This window comes from Glycine soja, chromosome 11, assembly GCF_004193775.1.
Source record: "Glycine soja cultivar W05 chromosome 11, ASM419377v2, whole genome shotgun sequence".
NCBI lineage: Eukaryota > Viridiplantae > Streptophyta > Magnoliopsida > Fabales > Fabaceae > Glycine > Glycine soja.
In genome coordinates, this window is record NC_041012.1 from 35,350,931 (window position 1) to 35,370,034 (window position 19,104).

At 30.3% G+C, this 19,104-nt stretch overlaps 2 protein-coding genes, 1 long non-coding RNA gene and 1 pseudogene across 4 annotated transcripts; all 4 read right to left on the bottom strand.

The window, feature by feature from the left end:
* Positions 1-65: 65 nt before the first annotated feature.
* Positions 66-1,421, bottom strand: LOC114373242 (annotated as a pseudogene).
* Positions 1,422-3,140: 1,719 nt separating this feature from the next.
* Positions 3,141-5,256, bottom strand: LOC114373622. Of its 2 annotated transcripts, XR_003658440.1 has the most exons (3): positions 4,793-5,255; positions 4,564-4,718; positions 3,141-3,331 (listed from the first exon to the last, which is right to left on the bottom strand). It is a non-coding gene; the product is annotated as an uncharacterized LOC114373622 (long non-coding RNA). The 2 variants fall into 2 exon arrangements; XR_003658439.1 differs by lacking the exon at positions 3,141-3,331 and having other exon boundaries at positions 4,407-4,718; positions 4,793-5,256.
* A 717-nt stretch (positions 5,257-5,973) lies between these two features.
* LOC114373779 (probable glycosyltransferase At3g42180) lies at positions 5,974-8,798 on the bottom strand. The gene is made up of 4 exons (XM_028331320.1): positions 8,582-8,798; positions 8,294-8,448; positions 7,680-8,046; positions 5,974-6,948 (listed from the first exon to the last, which is right to left on the bottom strand). Exons 1-4 carry the CDS (start codon positions 8,795-8,797, stop codon positions 6,280-6,282), a joined length of 1,407 nt encoding a protein of 468 aa, XP_028187121.1. The 5' UTR covers position 8,798; the 3' UTR covers positions 5,974-6,279.
* Positions 8,799-11,135: 2,337 nt separating this feature from the next.
* LOC114373982 (heptahelical transmembrane protein 1-like) lies at positions 11,136-14,115 on the bottom strand. Its single transcript, XM_028331560.1, has 4 exons — positions 13,527-14,115; positions 13,352-13,441; positions 12,435-12,492; positions 11,136-12,018 (listed from the first exon to the last, which is right to left on the bottom strand). Exons 1-4 carry the CDS (start codon positions 13,799-13,801, stop codon positions 11,335-11,337), a joined length of 1,107 nt encoding a protein of 368 aa, XP_028187361.1. The 5' UTR covers positions 13,802-14,115; the 3' UTR covers positions 11,136-11,334.
* Positions 14,116-19,104: the final 4,989 nt, after the last annotated feature.

Genomic DNA, 19,104 nt, shown 5'->3' on the forward strand with positions numbered 1-19,104 from the left:
TCATCTGAAGGTCACTAAACTCTAGCGTAATATTATCATCTTCAAATGCAAAATGAAAAAGGAGCTTATGCGCAAACAATCCTCTTATTGCGAAGTGAGTGAAGAATCATATGTATCAAATCAAATGGCTTTGCTGGCCTATTGATCACAAAATGCCTTCGAACCCTCTTTACATTTGAATACAACTCCATGTACTTATCTTTTGAAACATTTTGTAAAATAGTCTTAGTTTCGGGTATTCTTTCAACTGCAATGAATTTACTCCTTTTAACCACATCACTGAAAGGCAAAGAGTAATTGTCACAAATTATTACTGGGACACACCCCACATAGATTGCTTCCACCACCCTAGGACTTGCCACTTGCACTGGGACACGAGCAGAACTTTCTTTGGCCCATCAACTTTGTATACTCTAGACCCTTTGGAAGGTGCTTGTGAACTTGCACTTCTTTATCTTTGTTTTTCCAGCAAAAAAGACTAATAATATTGTGCGGTTATTAGGGTGTTGGGCCGTATTCGGTGGGCCAAGCTTTCTAGAAGGCAAATACACTTCAGTAATGGACACGCCTCTGCTGGGCTGGAATCCTTCTGAAGTGTTGGCATTGCAAAGTGCCCTGATGAAGTACTTGAAGACTTCAGGATTAGCATCTGATATTCATGGACCCCGAATCATCAAGTAAAGCCCGTGTCCTTTTTATTTGAATTTACAAAAATCACAAGCAGCAGGGCAGCTTATTAAGCTGTATCATGAAGATTTGGATAAAAGATCAACATAAAATATTAAGGTAAAATTTTAATTCTAATTAAAAAAAACGTAAGAAACTATATTAAAGTTTTGTATCTAGGGAGATATAAGGTTTGACCCGTGATTAGAGAAGAGTGAAGGGAGAAGGGAGTGAGGAGAGACCTATGGATTAGAATTTTTCAATTGGCATTTGTAACGAAACTAATTGCATTTAGCGAAAACCAATGCAGGTTATGTGTAGCAACTGATCAATAGTATTTTTCAATCGAAATTGAAGATTTACCTTGTTAATTTGTATAATAACTAAAGGTGAAATTTCAATTCTGATTAAAAAAAAACTGCATCAAAGTTTTTGTACCTAGCAAAACCCAAAGAGCAGGCTATGTGGACCTAGCCAATCATGGAATGAAACAAGAAAATGGTCAGCACCTCTGCTTCTGTTCCAATTAGGATATCTATTTGCAACAATGTTGATATAATCCAGCACCAAGCGTTGTAAGCGATCAGGATCATAATCGGATCTGGACCTTCTGGGCTTGTATACATAGCGAATGACCTTAGATACACTGAAGGGTAGTAAGAATAGATGGGCCTGTTCAGGATGGGTAGCCTTGAATGGGCTCTTGTTAGCCATGTCCATTTCGTCGATCAAGGGATTTTCTTTCTGCACTAAAAACTTTCTTCTACACCCAATGCTTTTATCCAAATTCCAAAACTATCCCTGCTAACTTCTTCTTCTTCTTCTTCATGTTTCTTCTTCATACACCATTCATTTTCGTGAGTCGTGGCTGAGCTCCTCTTTCGTTATTGTGTCTGGTTTGGTCGAGGTGCATTGTTATAGTGGTTTGATTGGCAGTTGATGGTTGCTATGGTGGTTGGTGTTGCGGTGTAACGACGAAGGTACATTTTTTTCTACATATTTGATCTGTCTCTATTAATAAACATATGAATTGTCAATCTGTATGAATTATATGAATTGTTAATTCGTATGATTCATACGAATTGTCAATCAGTAATTTTATACGAATGATCAATCTGTATAACTTATACGAATTGTCAATTTGTATAACGTAAAAATATTTTGAAAAATTGTTTTTAAAAATTTAGTTATATTATTTATAATATGTTTAATCACTCATTTGCTCCCTATAATTTCATAATTTTTACCTTTTAGTCGTTATAGTTTGAAAGTGGTATTTGTAGTCCCTATAATTTATATTTTAATTCTCTTTTAGTCCTTTAGAGTTTAAAAGTGGTTTTTTAATCTTTATAATTTGCATTTTAATTATCTTTTAGTATTTATAGTTTGAAAGTGGTTTTTTTAATCCTATACTTTATATTTTAATTTTTCTTTAGTCCTTATCATCAAAATATGATTAATATTATGAATTACAATTAACTACAAAAATATTAGCAAATAACGCAAGATAATTTGTAATAAAAAAAAAGTTGATAATTTATAACTAATTTGTAGGTAATAAAAAAAAGTTGATATTTTTTTTACCAAGGACCGGATGAATAATTAAACCTTTATAACATTTGTGTAAATATTATTACATTAACTACTTTATGCAAGTAAAAAATAATAATAAAATTGTGTGATAGTACATGTTTAAAAACATATTTATTGATATATTGACATACTTATGTAGTGTAGAATTATGTATGGTATCGTTAGGGGTCGTGAGTTTGTCATTGATTTTTTTTGAATATTTTGTTAAGATGAATGAAGATCAGTGAAAATATGACAACATAATGTTTGAAGAAGTTAATATGAATTAAGAAAATTGAGAGGAACTTGGTGTGTTTAAAAATATTGATTATTCTGATACCTTCAATACTTCTCAGGTATTGATATAATTTTGTATTTTTTTAAAGTAAGTAAATGAATGTCCCTTGAAGACTTAACATGTATTATCCCTTTTGTAGGTATTTACTACCCGTGATGATGTTTTGCATTGGACTCACTTTGTTGTGTATGATATTGGTTTTACAACGATAATTATGAGGTCAAACATAGATATTGGAAATAGTGGAAGGACCTCATATGTTTTAATCGGTTGTGAAAAAGGAGTGAAAAATATAAGACATACAAGAAAGATTTAATACAAACACTTACTAGTAGAAAATGTGGATGTCCCTTTAAGCTGCAAGCGAAACCAATGTTGGGAGGTGAAGGATGGATGGTGAAGTTAATATGTAGGAGTCATAATCATGCATTAGCTAAGTCATTAGTGAGACATTCATATGCTAGTCGACTGACTAAGGATAAGAAAATTATTATTGGTGAAATGACAAAGTCAATGATCAAACTAAAAAATATTCTTCTAACATTGAAAGAGCACAATTAATGCCAACAGTTCTTCAACAATGAAGTAAGTATACAATGCAAGATATGCATATCGTTCTTCTATAAGAGACAATAATACTGAAATACAACAATTAATGAAACTTCTTGAACAAGATCAGTATATTCATTAACATAGATTAAAGGATGAAGATGTTGTACGCGATATATTTTGGAGTCATTCTGATGCAGTGAAATTAACCAATGTCTGTAATTTGGTATTTTTCATAGATAGTACCTACAAAACAAACAAATACAGACTGTCTTTGCTTGACATTGTTGGTGTGACACTAACTGAAATGACATTTTCAGATGCATTTGTCTATTTGGAGGGAGAACATATAAACAATGTTATTTGGGCTCTGGAACGGTTTCAATGACATTCAAATTGTCATACATATGGACCAGTGTCCCCATAAATAACTTCAAGATTGACTGAGGTCACAAAATGCGTCCAAAAATACCATACTAATGTGTGTGACACTCTTGTTAGCAAAGAGTGTTAAACTAAATTCTACAATATATACTTTTAAAAAATTGAAAATTTTGTTATTTAGAAATATTATAAATAACTATTTTAAATATAAAAATTAATTAAAATAGTTATTTTAAAATTATTAAATAACAAAAAAATTTATATATTCATTTTTAAATAAAAAAATTCTGTAAATAAATTATTTATTAAATAAAATAATTATTAAAAATAAATTAAAATAAAAAAATACATTTTTAAAATAAAGAACAATAGTTATTTATAAAATAATTAAATAAAAACATTTATTAAATTAATAATTTTTTAAATAAAAAAAACAAAAAAATAATTATAAATACTGATTGAAATCCGCATAATACATACGGATTATCCGTGGTTCATTTATTTAGGCCAAAATTGAAAATATTACTGTTTGATCCTTTTTCTTTAAGAAGTAATGAGAGCTTTATAGGTTGAGAAGGAAGAAAAACCTATATGGAGTGTATTACATTCTTTTACAAAAAGTATTATAAGTGTTAATAATTTGACGTGACTGCCTATAATTATGCATTATTATATAACAAATCAGAGAATATCTTTTATAATAGAGTAGTATTATTTTTCCATCTTTCTTCGTTACATCAATTAATTTGTCTCACATACTGTACTTTTCCTACATTACTTTTTGTTTTATTATTTTTTATATAAAAAATTTACCTTAAAAAGGATCTGGATCTTCTCCCCCAAAACACTCTTCATTTTTTCATCATTTATTTTTCTTTCTCTATTCTTTATGTGCTTCTTTTTTTTATTTTTTGGGCTACAAACACAAAAGAGGGAATAAAGGATCTAATTTGCGTTAAAAGACATTTATGGAAAGCACAAACTACGTTACAAAAAAAGTCAAAAACAGTACAACAGTTGTGAAAAAAAAAAAAAAAACTTGTGAAATCAAACCAAACAGAAAAAATAAAATAAACCAGAGTTCAAAGCTTAACCGGTGAAAAGCATGTGGATTCAAGTTTCCCAAAACCGTGTTTTATGGGGTTGTGTAGTTCTTGGATCGAATTGCATCCTGGATAAATGATCGTGCTCGTGCTAAACCTTCTTCAATCCTCTTCAAACTAGCCACATTCTTCATGCCATGGCCAAACTGATAAATTAAAGACAAAAGGAATTATTAATTGATCCAAGAACATTGAGAACAACCTTACAAAACATTATTACCTTAATCAATTCATGAATTTTATTGTTGTAGCTGTCATTTGCAGAGGTGGAGAGAAGTTCATGAGGTATAGTTTCCCTTGAGGGGGAATCATACTTACATGATTGGCTTTGATTCTACTAGAAAGTGTGAAAGCAGAATCTGAGCGGAGATGAATCATATGATAATCATATTAGGGAGTGAAAAAAACGAGGAAAAAATTAAGGAAGAACACTAGTAGAAAGACTAGATGCCTCAGTCTCAGCACCATGCAGTATAAAATAAGATTAAGTCTTAATAATTGATGATTCAACGTCCCACCAAATAAACAATCTATTCTTATTCCAAAGCAACCCAGTACTCTTCCACTCTATTTTTTATTGACTTTTCTAAGAGGATCTTTATTTCACCATATATGTAAAGAGGACTTGCTTCTTTCACTTTATATTTTTTGAGAGAGAATAATTGCTTGAATAACTAGTATAATTCTTTTTCTTGATGCAACTCTCTCTCTTTTTCACATATTAATTAACAATTTTAACCTCATAACTCACTCACTCTATAACAGTTAATTATTTTTAAATAACTTCGCCCTCCTAGAGATGCTCTAATCTTTTAACTTTATTGGAGTAGTATATATGTAACTAGCAAACAATTTAACAAATAAATGCTGCCATCAGCTATAACCCACCTACATTGATGCTCACGTGAAGGCGTGTAGAGTCGAATTCCTACGTTTCTTTTGGAATTAAGAATTTACTCAATTTTGGTTAAGACATTCATTAAGCAATAATATAAGAAGCATTAGCCAAAATCAGAAGTGTTAAATGCGTAGAGAAATCTTATATCTTCTGACAATTTTTTTAATACCTCATAAAATAATATAAAATGAAAAAAATAAATAGTCTTACAAACACAAAATAAAAAACATTAAATATTTTTTTTATATATTTAACAAAGTAAGTGAATTAATGAAAAAAATTATAGAATAATTTATAATTATTAAATTCATACTTGAATTAGTGATAGCTACGCACTACCAAACTGGTGAAGCAGAGAACAGTGGTGGTATATTCATAAGTTGTACAGAGTTACTAAGAACAATGCAAAAAGAAGTCACTATACCAATGGGGACCTCATGCTATTTAGATAACAATGAGAAAGATAAATCAACTGAATTAATCAAATATTGAGGTATGATCATAATCCTTACTATTCCTTACATTGGAACTTTGGGCCCATGATTAACATACAATCATAAACTTAATCATCATTGCTTTGTCTATCTAAAATGCTAATTCCAACTGAATCTATAATGTTTACAGGACAGTTACATGGAAAATCTTGAACAACTACGTCTCGTTTTAGCTGAGAACATAGCCCAGATCAACCAAAAATAGTTACTCAAGTTACTTGAACAAAAATAGTCTATATAACCTCTTAAGAGTTGTATCCAAACGGGCCTAAAGGTGGAAAATCAAGTAGGACCTTTGTATGCAGAAACAATCCTTTAATGTGAAGCCATGAGCCTGAAGTTGAGTCTTCTGAGCCAAATTGAGTGAATTATCATGTGCATCAAATCAAATGGCTTAGCCGGTCTGTGCATCACAAAATGCCTCCGAACTCTCCTCACATTCCTATACAATTTCTTGTACTTTTTTTGTGTAACATTTTGTAATATAGTCTTGATGTCTGGAATATTCTCCACTGAAATTTGTATGGAGAATTGGCTCCAATTAAGCACATCACTGAAGGGCAAAGAATAGTTCTCAGAAATGATCACAGGAACACACACAGCATTAATTGCTTCCACAACTCTAGGACTAGCCACTTCATACCCACTAGGGCACAAGCAGAACTTGCTTAGGCCCATTAATTCAGTATAGTTTTGGCCCTTTGGAAGGTACTCATGAACTTGAACTTGGTTATCTTTGTCCTTCCAGTGCTTAAGAAGCAACTTCCTAATGTCACCATGGGCCCCACCAGAGAAAAATGCTAATATGGTGCGGTTCATTGGGTGTTGGCCCAGATTTGGTGGGCCTAGCTTTCCAACGGACAAGTACACTTCAGGGATAGACACGTCCCTCTTGGGCTGGAATCCTTCTGAATTGTTGGCATTGCATAAAACTCTTATGAAGTTCTTGAAGAGGTCTGGATTAGCATGTGAGATTTCTGGTGCCTGAATCATCAAGTAAAGTAAAAGGAATTTATATTAACTCGGGTTATATATATATATTCAGCAAAAGCACCGCTTGGTATGATTATAAAATACTTTTTTTTTTGTTTAAAGCACCCAAAGACTATGAAGAGATATTAAAAAACTCCCAAGTAATACACGTGAAATATGAAGCCCCAACTAAGGCACTTATTCTATAGGTTTCAATTCAATTACAGCAACATGATAATTCTTCTCTGACACCAGGGTCATCAGGTTGTTTTAGAATTTGTTCAATACTCGAATAGAAAAACACTAAGAATCAAAATAATGAATGCAGGGTGCTTATTTTAATTGAACAAATATATCATATTGTAGTTGTTCTGAACTCAAGTTTGTTAGTACTGGATTTTGAAGTATTGTTCACTTTACTGATGTTTAGTGTCTCTTACAATTTTATCTTTATTAAAAGACACATCCTTCAATCCACTTAATAGTATTTTAATGAAGATAAAACTGCGATAGAATTATTGAACATCAAAACAAACAATACTTTTTAATGCGGTAATTTAAACAATGGTATTTTTAAACTTTCATATCTGAGAGTTAGATTAGATTTAATTACATTAATTTTTCATGTACACTTTACATGCATGCATGGTTATGAAAAGTTATTAAAGTCAACATTCGTAGTTTTTTTGGTCTAACTCATCCTACAAACATGAGCGTGTGAGGAACAGTTTTAAGAAGGGTACCCAATCGTGACAGGAAAGGAGAAAATGATCTGCACCATTGCTTCTGTTCCAATAAGGATACTTATCAGCCACCACTACAATATAATCCTCCACCAACCGTTGCAGACGGTCACGGCGATAATCATTTTGGGACATGTAAGGTTTGTAAACATAATGAACTACATTAACCACGCTAAAGGGAAGGAAAAAAGCGTGTGCCTCATCAGGGTTCTTGGCCTTGAAGGGGCTCCTCTTGCTATTGTCCATTTCATCAATGAATTGACCCTCAATGGCGTATATATCATTTACTGGCCCATAATGCACTAATGGTTGGTCTCCTTCCTCGTACACCCACACCTTGAATCTCTTCACCATCTCTATGTGGCTCCTGCTTTTCATTTTATTTCAAAATCACCACTTGTTAGTAATAATAATTTAACTATTTTTTGTGTGCATGCGTGTAACTTAGATCAAGTGTGTAATTATAAGCAAGGTTTTAAAAAATGGTCCGTGATCACAATCTAGGCCGCAATGTCAAAGTAGGGTATGCGCGTCAACAACCTGACCACGACCACAGTTTAAAACCTTGATTATAAGTAATGAAGATGAATATGTCAAAATCTTTCGAACTTAACTGGTGAAAAGCATGAGGGTTTCTATAAATGGATCCTTTTGGGATAAAGTCTTCTTGCTTCCCTGAATTGCTGTGGTTCCTAGACAGAATTGCTTCCCGGATCGAGGCTCGAGCCTTTGCCAAACCTTCTTCAACTACATCAAAGCTAGTCCTTTTCTGCATGCAACAAATTTAGAAAGAAATATTTTCCTTAGAAAAGTGGATACTGATAATAATGTCATATATATGTATTACATATATGCGTTATAGGAAGTTTGACTCCAAAACTTTGTGCTTAATTTGTGCACACCTTAATTCTATGCTCAAGGCTTCTATATGCAGAGTTAGCCAGATACTGACCATGGGGTTGTAGTTGTGTTGTGATGCCCTTTATGCTGGAAAGGGAGAAATTAGGAAACTCGAAGGAAAGATGATTTCCCTCGAGGTGAATGATGAAAAGGAAAAGAAAAATGGGGAAAAGTAATGGGAGTAACATAGAGGCTGTGGAGCATCGAGAGGACAGCATGGTAGTTCATAGATTGAATGAAGATTTTCCTTCATCAAAAGCCATGATAGATATATAACCTATAATATTTAACTGAGTAATCTCAAGGCATGTGAATATGTCTAAGAAGTTGAAGACCTACGTTACTCTAAAGAACTTTTCACAAAGTTTTTAGCATCAGGTGTTTAATTTCTAGTTGAAGGCATGTGGCGTAAACCTTAAAAGTAGGGCATCGTATTCAGAACCTTGCACGTCTATCACCATAACATTTTTTTCAGTGCAAGCTTGTTCAAAAGGAAACGGCATTTTACTTGCCTGAGATGAGAAAATTTTGAGCTGAAGCATGTAAATGCCAAGTAGTAATACATCAGTTTTCACTCGCTAAAAGAAGTGAACACAAAGGAGACACGGATAATTAATGGAGAAAAAGAAAATGATAGGGTTTTTTTTTTTTTCACTAACCATTATTAAGTTTGAACTTATCACTATCTAAATTTCTACTACTAGCCGATTTTAGTGGTTAGTTAAAACCTCAACTTTGAAGTTGTTACTGTAGAGAGAATTTTATCTACTAATAACTAAAGCTTGATTTAAAATACCAACAAAAAAAAATCGCTTGATTTGAAAGTTATTCGACCAACTTTACAGTGGAGAGTATCTGGTCAAAGACTAACAAATATCGTGTTGCCATACGTGATTCTTAATCACAAAATTTGACGATGACTTATTTATTTAAAAGGATTTAACTCTTTTAAAATAAAGAAATACACTTTAATGGACCGTGAATTCACAAGTGTTGATTAGAAAATTACAAATTGAAATTATGATAAAATATATGCATATGTTTAATGTTATGAAATTGTTAAAAGTTTAATAATTGATTTCTAATCAATAATTATAATTCTACTTTATCTTTTAGAATATATTCTATCATTTATTTTATAGAAGTTGGGATCTTTAATTGATCACATAGGCGTTTTCAAAAGTCTAGTTTTAATTTTTAAAATTAAGTCTGTTAATAAAATTCAATATATACATTTTCAAATATTCTTGTTATTAGAATTTGTACAATTATGATTAAATGTCAATAAAATTAATAAAAATAGAAAAAAGAGTATTCAAAAGAGTAACTGATTATACATTTTTATAACTACCATTGTATAATTTTTTCTTTAATCAAAATTAATGGTAAAACGTTTATACATATACACACACATATATATATATACACCTTTTAATTTATTGAAAATAAAGACACTTTGATTTATACTTAAATTGAAAATTTGAAAAATTTAGAAAAAATTAAAATCAGAAAAAAACTAAGGTTAAAATTTTAAACTATATAAATGGGAGAGGATGGAAAATAAAAAATATAACTAAGAATTATATATATATATATATATATATATATATATATATATATATGGAAATATATTTAAAAAATAAACAATATGAAAAGTAAAATAAAAAGTTATTAGATGTAGAGACAAAAAGGGTTATTACGTATTATAAATTAATTTATGATAAAGTATATTGATTTGTGTATTTGATTAAGCATATTTTAAAGAAATGGTTATTATTTTTATTTAATTTCTTGTTAAACATTGTAAAAAAAATGATTATATAAGAAGTTTGGAAATTATTTATTTTTAAGTTTTTTTAAAATAGAAAGGAGAGTAAAAGTATAACTAACTACTTAGTTAATAAGTACGTGATTATTATTAATACGCGGATACCTAGGATTGTTAAGAAGCGTGATAACACATGAGTTCAAATCTCCATAGGATCACAAACTTATTGGTATGGGAGCATGTGGATTGAAATGCAAGCTTTGCGGTTGAAGAAAGTCCAACCTTCTAAGTTCTAAATTGGAAAAGAGGTAGCTCTATGACCAGGGAAATAATTAAAAATTATTAAGCTGCCTTAGGCATTCTGTTTAGGAGGAATTAATATTAATATTTGATGTAATGTCACAGGTATCTTTCTAACTGTTGTTGATAGATGAATATACATGTTATACTTCAGTACCCTAATATTTTCGTCCAAAATTAAATTTACATTCTATTTTAAAAAATAAAGTAGATCAGATTCGGTTTACTTACTTTTTGAGCAATACCTGTTAAGCCAACCACCTCTATTAAACATTTTTCAAATATACAGCACTTTTGAATACTGTCATCGATAAATTTAACATCTTAATTTCAAAGAAAAATGCAATATTCATCTTAACAGTCACATATTAAACAATCAAACAACCGAGAAAAAAAAAAGAAAAAAACCTGCTAAATAAATTCTAGATACGATCCTATTATATTGACTAACAAATTCAAAAGGGAACAAAATCAAGGCACTAGAGAAAGAAGAGGAAGAGGAGAAATAAATAATTATATTCAGAAGAATCACAGCCTATTTGGACTTTAGTAGTTATCACATTCTTGAAACCCAACAACAATGAAACAATGCTCCTTATCACTACAGAAAAGCTTGCGCCACTACAATTAATATGTGAAAGATACATCTTATATTGCATATAATTCATGTTGTGAAAGATACATGAATTATGGAACCGTGTCACAGCCAAAAGAGTCACGCCACTCTAGCATTTGAAGAGTGGCTGCATAATGTGCCAATGCCCCAACAACAACAAGAGCATGAAATATTTGATGGCTATGACCTGCCAAATCGAACCACCCTGGCTTCCACCTTTCGGGTATCCTTGTCACATAGAAAAAGGTCCCTGTCAAGTATGATAAGGCCATGCCAATTTCATATGCTAAGGTAATGTTGCGTCTAGGATTGCTCCAATTCACAAAGCATGCATGGATTGCAGGCACAATGCCGAAAAGTCCCATTGAACAGAACAACATGGCCCGAAATGTGCGGTATTTGCTAGTGGAAAGTGTTGGAGAGAGCATCGTTGCGATGGTGAATAGTCCCATGGCTGTAATCCCAGCAAGGTAGATGATTTGCCAGTGAGGTTCACATAGGAAGACATAGTAGATTTGAGGGAAAAAGGAGGTGATGATCATGACAACTATTCCTACATAGTCCATTCGCCACAGGAACAGGTTCAAGTCGCGGGAGTGACAACAAAAGAGGTGACACATGCTGCTAGAGAGGAGGCAGAACATAGAGCCTCCTAGGAAAACAAAGAATGGCCATCTTGCTATAACCAGTGCTGTGGATTCAAGTTCGATTGTCAAAGGTATTTGATGATTTAAATCAAAGAGTAATGTTGTTCCCTGCAAGTTCTTACAATGTCAGTCTCTAAAATGTAAACTAAATATATATTTTGTAAGGTAATTATACGGTACTTGTTTGGTTTCACGTTAAATTATCCAGAATCACATTGGAATACAAGGTAACATGATGAAATTATCCAGAATCAAATTGGAATACAAGGTAACATGAGAAGTTTTGTTTTATGTTGAGAAATTGATTGAGTCTGAAATTGATTTGAATTGAAAGAATTTTAAGTAACTTTTACATTGAATAAAAAATTTATATTAAACTTTATTACTAACTTATTTTTAAATAAAAACATTCAAACAAGAGTTACATCACTTTAAAAATAAATTTTGTTAACATTGGTTCAAATGTGGTGACAAACTGGTAGGGTGAGTTTATCTGTTTTTACTGTGATCATGAGCTCACTTACCAGAAACAAATCTTTGATGTTATGAGAAACATTTTTTTCCGCACTTGAAGAAAAAGACCTGAAAAAGATGATATGCAAATTTAGTTGACTTCTGGTAAAATGTACCATACCATTAGCTAGGAAGTTCACCTAATATAAATTCCTAACCACAATGACTTACATAAAATGACAAAAAAAAAAAGTAGAAGTTTATTTTCCCGAGTACCCTTCTAGTTAAACTATCTGTCTAACGCAAATTGTATAATAATTTTGGTACACCAACTGCAGATTTGCTGGGCTTAAATATAAGAAAACTGATTAACATCACAGGATTGATTCTTGAAGTATAAAAACTGATAAAATTTTAATAAGAAATAACTATTTATATCATAAAAAAATATAAAAGTATAATAGGCACTTTCTTTCATAATAAAATCTTAAAGTTACCAAATTCTGATTGTTAATTATTTATTTGTTATTTGTTAAATCAAAAGTGTGCTAAAGAAATAATTTCCATCATCGTGCCTTCTTTGAGTGTGAAACAAGTGATAATATGAGCTCTGTTCCAAACTCCAACATTTATAGTTGTAATTCTCAGAGTTTCTTTTAATTTATAAATCATGCGTCAGCGTTTCATTAGATAAAGCAAGCTGATTCCAATTTTCTGTTTGTTTATTCTAAAATTTCAACATAGCCACCAGGTGCTGGCAACATGCTGACATGTGTTTTCTGTTACATGACGAGAAACAGAGATTTTGCAAATCTCAGTCTCTGACAGCAAGTAGCTGAGTTTGTTTGTCATCACAGGCTCACACACACTAGGAAGGAAATGCCATTCATCTTGTTAACAAAAACTAACACACTAGTAATAATTAATATTTGTCCATTAAAAAAAAAGCACAAATGAAGGAAGAAAAGAAAAAAAGCTGTAGAAAAACCTGGTAAAGAGTTCCAAGAGATTCACCACTTTAGGCTTCATCAAATTCGCGAGGGTCAATCCGAGAAAGAGTAAAAACCCAATTAAATGCCTGAAACACACAACTAAACAACGTTAGCCATGCAAAATGAAAGAAAAGAAATAGAAAGAAAGATAGATTGAGGAAGCTTACGTACGTCCAAACATTTAAGGTTTCGTTATGCCAACGAAAGAGGCTAAAGAGAGCTTGCTTGAAAGGCCAATTGGCTCTGTAATAACGAAGAATGTATTCGTTGTCCTTCATGAATTCCGGCAGCTCCCAAAACGACAACAGAGGGTAGCGTTTTCCGCAGTGGCGGTCGCACATGTTGTTATTGTTGTTATCCTTGGACTTTGTAAAACACAAGGTTTCACTTTCACCGGTTTCTTTGCCTTTGCGCTTGACCACGCATTTGGTCTGAATATAGTTCATTGCCCTTTGGCACAATTGCACAAGGTATTGTGTTTCTGCTGCTGAGAGAGAGAGAGAGAGTTGTAATGAAAATGAAATTGTGGATGTAGTAGTAGTAATTATGAATGAATCAGAATGTAAAATGCTAGATCTATAGAGAACATTTATCTCTGACTTTTCTCTCTTATGCAGTTGCGTGGCTAATTGTTGATGCAGTAATGGGCGCTGCACAACTGCACCAACTGCAGCATTTAAGGACCCCGGTTTGGCACTATTATGTGGGGTTTGTTAAAAACTTTAAAGCTAGATAGCTAGCGCACACTTATTAATCAATTCAATGATTTATGATTCAATCCTCATATATAGCTGGAACAACCGGTTTCGCTGCTGCCCTTGTTGCACCTTGCTTTGTTATTATATCTTATTTTATAGTATCAATTTCATTTGTCAAATCTCAAGTCAATATCTAAAATTGGAAACTTAGGTGTGTTTGGTTTATATTTTTTTTTCATTTCTTGTTTTTATTTTCTGAAAATTATTTTTATTTAAAAAAATTAGAATTTTGAAAATATGTTTGGTTTGATTTTTTGTTTACTGCTTTCAAAAAATAAAAACGAGTGAATAAGCAATTTAGTCCCTGAGATTGTACCCATTTTGCATATTAGTCTTTAACTTAATATTAAATCCAAAATAGTCCTTATTTTTGCATAAGTATTGCAAAATAATCATTCCGTTAAATTTTAAAGTAACACTGTTAGTGAGATCAATTTTAGTGCCACGTGGACTATTCAACGTGACACTAAAGGATGACGTGGCATGACACGTGGATGTGCATCTTAAGAGATGTCACGTCATTTGATGATAACAAAACGAGTAAATAAGCAATTTAGTCCCTGACTTGGTACCCCTGTTGCATATTAGTCTCTAACTTAATGAAAAATTCAAAATAGTCCCTATATTTGCATAAGTGTTGCAAAAAAGTCATTCCGTTAATTTTAAAGTAACGTTGTTAATGAGGTCAATTTTAGTGTCACATCATTTGATGATGATAGAATGAGTGGCTTCTTCAAATCTGATAGTTCTGCATAACCATTCTCTTTTTCTCTTTTTTTTTCTTCAATTATCATCAATGTATTATTCCGAGTTCTGGTTTTTTTTTGTTCTGAATAGGAAGAGAAAAAACCAGAGGAAAACAAAGTGGAGGAGAAAAAAGTAGAGAAAGAAGAGAAGAAGAAGAAGAGAAAAAACCAGAGAAATCAAAAGATGACAAGGAATCCAAGGAGGAATCTACGCCACCAGAAATCGTGCAAGGCACAACCTCCGCAATGCATGAACACTTTAAGCACGATTTCTTGCATCTTTTAAGTTAGGGATTATTTTGCCACACTTGTGCAAAGATAGAGACTATTTTGAATTTTTCATTTAGTTAGGGACTAATATGCAACAGGGGTACAAAGTCAGGGACTAAATTACCTATTTACTCGTTTTGTTATCATCAAATAATGTGACATCTTTTAAGAGGTACGTGTCATGTCATATTATCCTTTAGTGCCATGTTGGATAGTCCACATGACACTAAAATTGATCTCACTAACAACGTTACTTTAAAATTTAACGGAAGGACTATTTTGCAATACTTATGCAAAGATAAGGACTATTTTGGATTTAACATTAAGTTAGGGACTAATATGTAAAATGGATACAATCAGAAGGACTAAATTGTCTATTAACTCAAATAAAAACACTGAAAATGTGTTTTCAAAAGAAAATATATTTTTAGATTTGCTTAAAATTATATTTCTTGTCATTGCGTTTTCATTTTACCCAAAATAAGGTTCCTGATTTTAACTTAAAACACTGAAAATGAGATTTTATTATTTCCAGTTTTTGGTTCGTTTGAAAAAATAAAATCAAACACATTTTTATCATCATTTTCTATTTCCAGTAAAAATGAAAATAGAAATCAACCATACCAAACAAATATTTGATAACTTATAAATCATCTAGCAACTTTTATCGTGTGGAGTGTGGACTACAGCTATCGTTTCTTTTAATTTAATTATTATCAGAACAAATCATAAAGGGAAGAGAACTAATGTTGGTTTCACGGGTTTGGTGTATACACTCCAAAGTAGAGGCGTGTAAAAGGAAAAAAAAAATACTGTAATAAATACAGTGAGTAATATTGTGATAAAAAAAGAAGATAAGATGCAGTATACAAAAAATATAATATGAAAAATTATGGTTGTTAATGGAAAATTAAGACATAGATAGATAGACAGATATATAGAGAGAACATTTTCGTATAAGAGTTTTTATTGTCATTTCTTATTATTTATTGTTATTTTTTTATTTTTTATCCTTTTAAACTATATTTAATTGAATAATTGTGTTATATTGATAGCATTTTGCCAGTCTTATATCCAAAGTCTCTAAGTAAAAGATTTTATAATTAATATTAAACAAAATTACAACTAACTTATGCAATTTTAATTCTATTTTAATTTTAGATATTAAAATAGGTTTCAATTATTTATTTTATATATAACCATGATTCAGTTTAACTTATTGTTTAATATTAAATGCATTAAGTATAGTTTAAAATAAAAGGAATAATATTTTTAAATAAAAAGATGAAAAAATATTACTTTTAAATTAATCAAAATATGCAATAAGTGTCAAATTAAGAAAATAAAATTGTTTTATCAATTAAATATTATTTGATTCTTGAATGTTTAAATAAATTTATTTCTAAGAAATTCTTTTAACTTTGAAATGAAACTTTCACAGAAAAAAAAAACGAGCAATCATTAAACTTCTAAGTAAGGTTTACAATATATATGTCCGTATGATTCGTACGAGGAGAATAATAGAAATGCTAATATATTCTTTCTAGTTTTTCGTCTTTTATTGATTAATATTTTATTAAAAAAATACAACTACTGAGAGAAAATTTTGTGTGTGTTTAATTAGGCTTATTTATAGAAGAGATGGTGATGTCTAAGCTGTCAAAATATCCATACTTAGGGTTTGTTTAGGCTTATTTATAGAGATCTTCATGAGCTAAGATTGTGTTCCTTGATGGTGTGTGTATGGTGCCTCTGAACAAAATCTCTTGATTTGTGGTGTCTTTTATTAACGGATTGTTGCCATATGATCTAATGTTTGGCGTTTATACAAACTTTGGTACATGATCAGCAGGAAGGTTCTTGAGATTTAAAGGGTATTAAGTTGTGGTTGGATAAGTAAGTCGGATAACATGGACTACCATGTTTGGTTTATTTAATTCAATAGGTCGAGAAGAGCCTAACAAGAGTCTAGAAGATGTAGAATATTAATCAATAAAACGATAAAATAGAAGTAAATAGGGGTTAATTAGTACCATTTATTAATTAGTTCATAAAAATAAATAATAGTAAGTTCTTTTTTTTTTCAGGATATATTCGCATGTGATTTGGTATGTTTTTTGGATAAAAAATTATCCAAACCAAACATAAATAATATGTGGTTCAATTTACTTTGATTTAAATATAATGTCAAAGTTAAAACTTCAAATTAAATTAAACTAATTTTTTACGGTAAATATTTTACTGGTTTGGTGGTTTGTTAATATTTTTTAATTAACTTTTTAAATGGAATTTAAAATTATTTTTAATTTGAGATATAACAATAAATTGATATAATGTAAAATTTAATAACTAATTAAATCATAATCAACATTTGAAAATGATGTTTATATAACAAAAAGCAATAGACAATAAAAAATCACACATGATAGTAACAGCGTAGCAAACCTATTATAAAAGGAAGTAAATTACAAACTATTGGTAGTTAATTAGTCATGCATTATTAATATCATAAATTTATAAAAAAAAATGTATGAAAATCATAAATTTATAACTTAACATAACTAAAAAATGTCCATCATTAAATAAAACTTATTTATTACTTAAGAATACCTTTTTATTTTTAATGAACTAAATTGTGTTTTTTTTTTTTAGTTTTATATCAACACATTTTTTCAATTTTTAGAACCTCAAGGTAACATGTAATATCATTTATAAAGTATTATCTAAATGACTTTAAGGACTTAAAATAATACATTTCAAAATTAAAGGGATGAAAGTAGGACCAACAATTTTAGAGGAACCAAAACATTATTTTAACCAAAAATTAATATATTGTTAATGTAAAATTTTATAAAATCAAACATAAAAAAAATCATTATAGTTGAAGAATATGTTTTGTTCATAGTAAAAGGTTTATTATTTTTTGGGTAGGTAATGTCGAATTATAATTCCGAGATAATGAGTAATAAAAATTTCACCCCCCTTAGGGTTCATACCAGATCTGAGAATTCTAGAGTTATGAATCATACCATAGCAGGCATAGCTTAGTCTAGTTTTGTAACCAACAGCGAAAAGTGATGATCATGTTATACTTCTAAAGAATCACCCATCAACCTTTGAATCTGGGATTAAATTAGGTAGGGGGCATACTGTACTCGTGCTCCTTTTTCTTTCTGATGAAAGGATTTAGACGGGCATTAATATATATATAAAAAATATATTTTGATTTTAATATTTAAAAAAATATTTAATAGAAGAAAATAAAAATATTTATTTAGTAATTAATAAAAATATTTCTTTTCATCTTCATAAAGTAAAACTTTCTTGCAATACTTGACTATAAAGTTATTAAGCTTCTCTATCATAATTGACTGCAAATACTTTGAGACGTTGAGGATATTATTTTGAGTAAAATTAAAATCATTCTAAAAAAGTAAATTAGTTAAAAAGATAAAGATTTTTGTTGCTGTTATGTAGGAAAAATAAGTCCACATCTATTTTTTTGCTGGATAGCTAGTTTTAAATTAAATGATAGGATATATAGCTGGATGGGAAAAAAAATTTCACCCAGTTTTTTTTTCTTCACACATACTACAATTTTTTAAAAAATTCTGGAAATCAATTACCATGATATAAAAACGAAAAGAAAGTGGTTTGAGATAGTGGTGAGAATAATGCCTAAATGTGCATCTAAACAAGAGAAGTGAAAGAATATTGAAAACATTTTATTGAAAGAGTGATAATTCTACTTTCCAAAATGTAAATTCTAATTTATAATATATAAATAATTAAATTAAATTAAATAGTTTTTGATTGAAAACTAATTTGACCCGAACTTCAAAAACCCCAATCTAATTTGGTTTTGGAAATACCCATTTGACCAAAAAAATTACCACAATATTTTAATTTGGTCATGATACTACTCACAATTTATGGAAATTTAAGCTATTAATTATTTTGCAAGTTGCTTTGATG

What these genes read in the sequence shown, in the direction of transcription:
- LOC114373982 (XM_028331560.1), bottom strand. Translation starts at nt 13,801, where the DNA reads ATGAACTATATTCAGACCAAATGCGTGGTCAAGCGCAAAGGCAAAGAA. An exon ending in CTCTTGGAACTCTTTACCAG is followed by an intron (nt 12,493 to 13,351) that starts GTTTTTCTACAG and finishes CATCTTTTTCAG; the next exon opens with GTCTTTTTCTTCAAGTGCGG. An exon ending in ACATCAAAGATTTGTTTCTG is followed by an intron (nt 12,019 to 12,434) that starts GTAAGTGAGCTC and finishes AAGAACTTGCAG; the next exon opens with GGAACAACATTACTCTTTGA.
- LOC114373779 (XM_028331320.1), bottom strand. Translation starts at nt 8,797, where the DNA reads ATGCTGTCCTCTCGATGCTCCACAGCCTCTATGTTACTCCCATTACTT. An exon ending in AACCCTCATGCTTTTCACCA is followed by an intron (nt 8,047 to 8,293) that starts GTTAAGTTCGAA and finishes AATGAAAAGCAG; the next exon opens with GAGCCACATAGAGATGGTGA. An exon ending in TCCTTTCCTGTCACGATTGG is followed by an intron (nt 6,949 to 7,679) that starts GTACCCTTCTTA and finishes TTGATGATTCAG; the next exon opens with GCACCAGAAATCTCACATGC.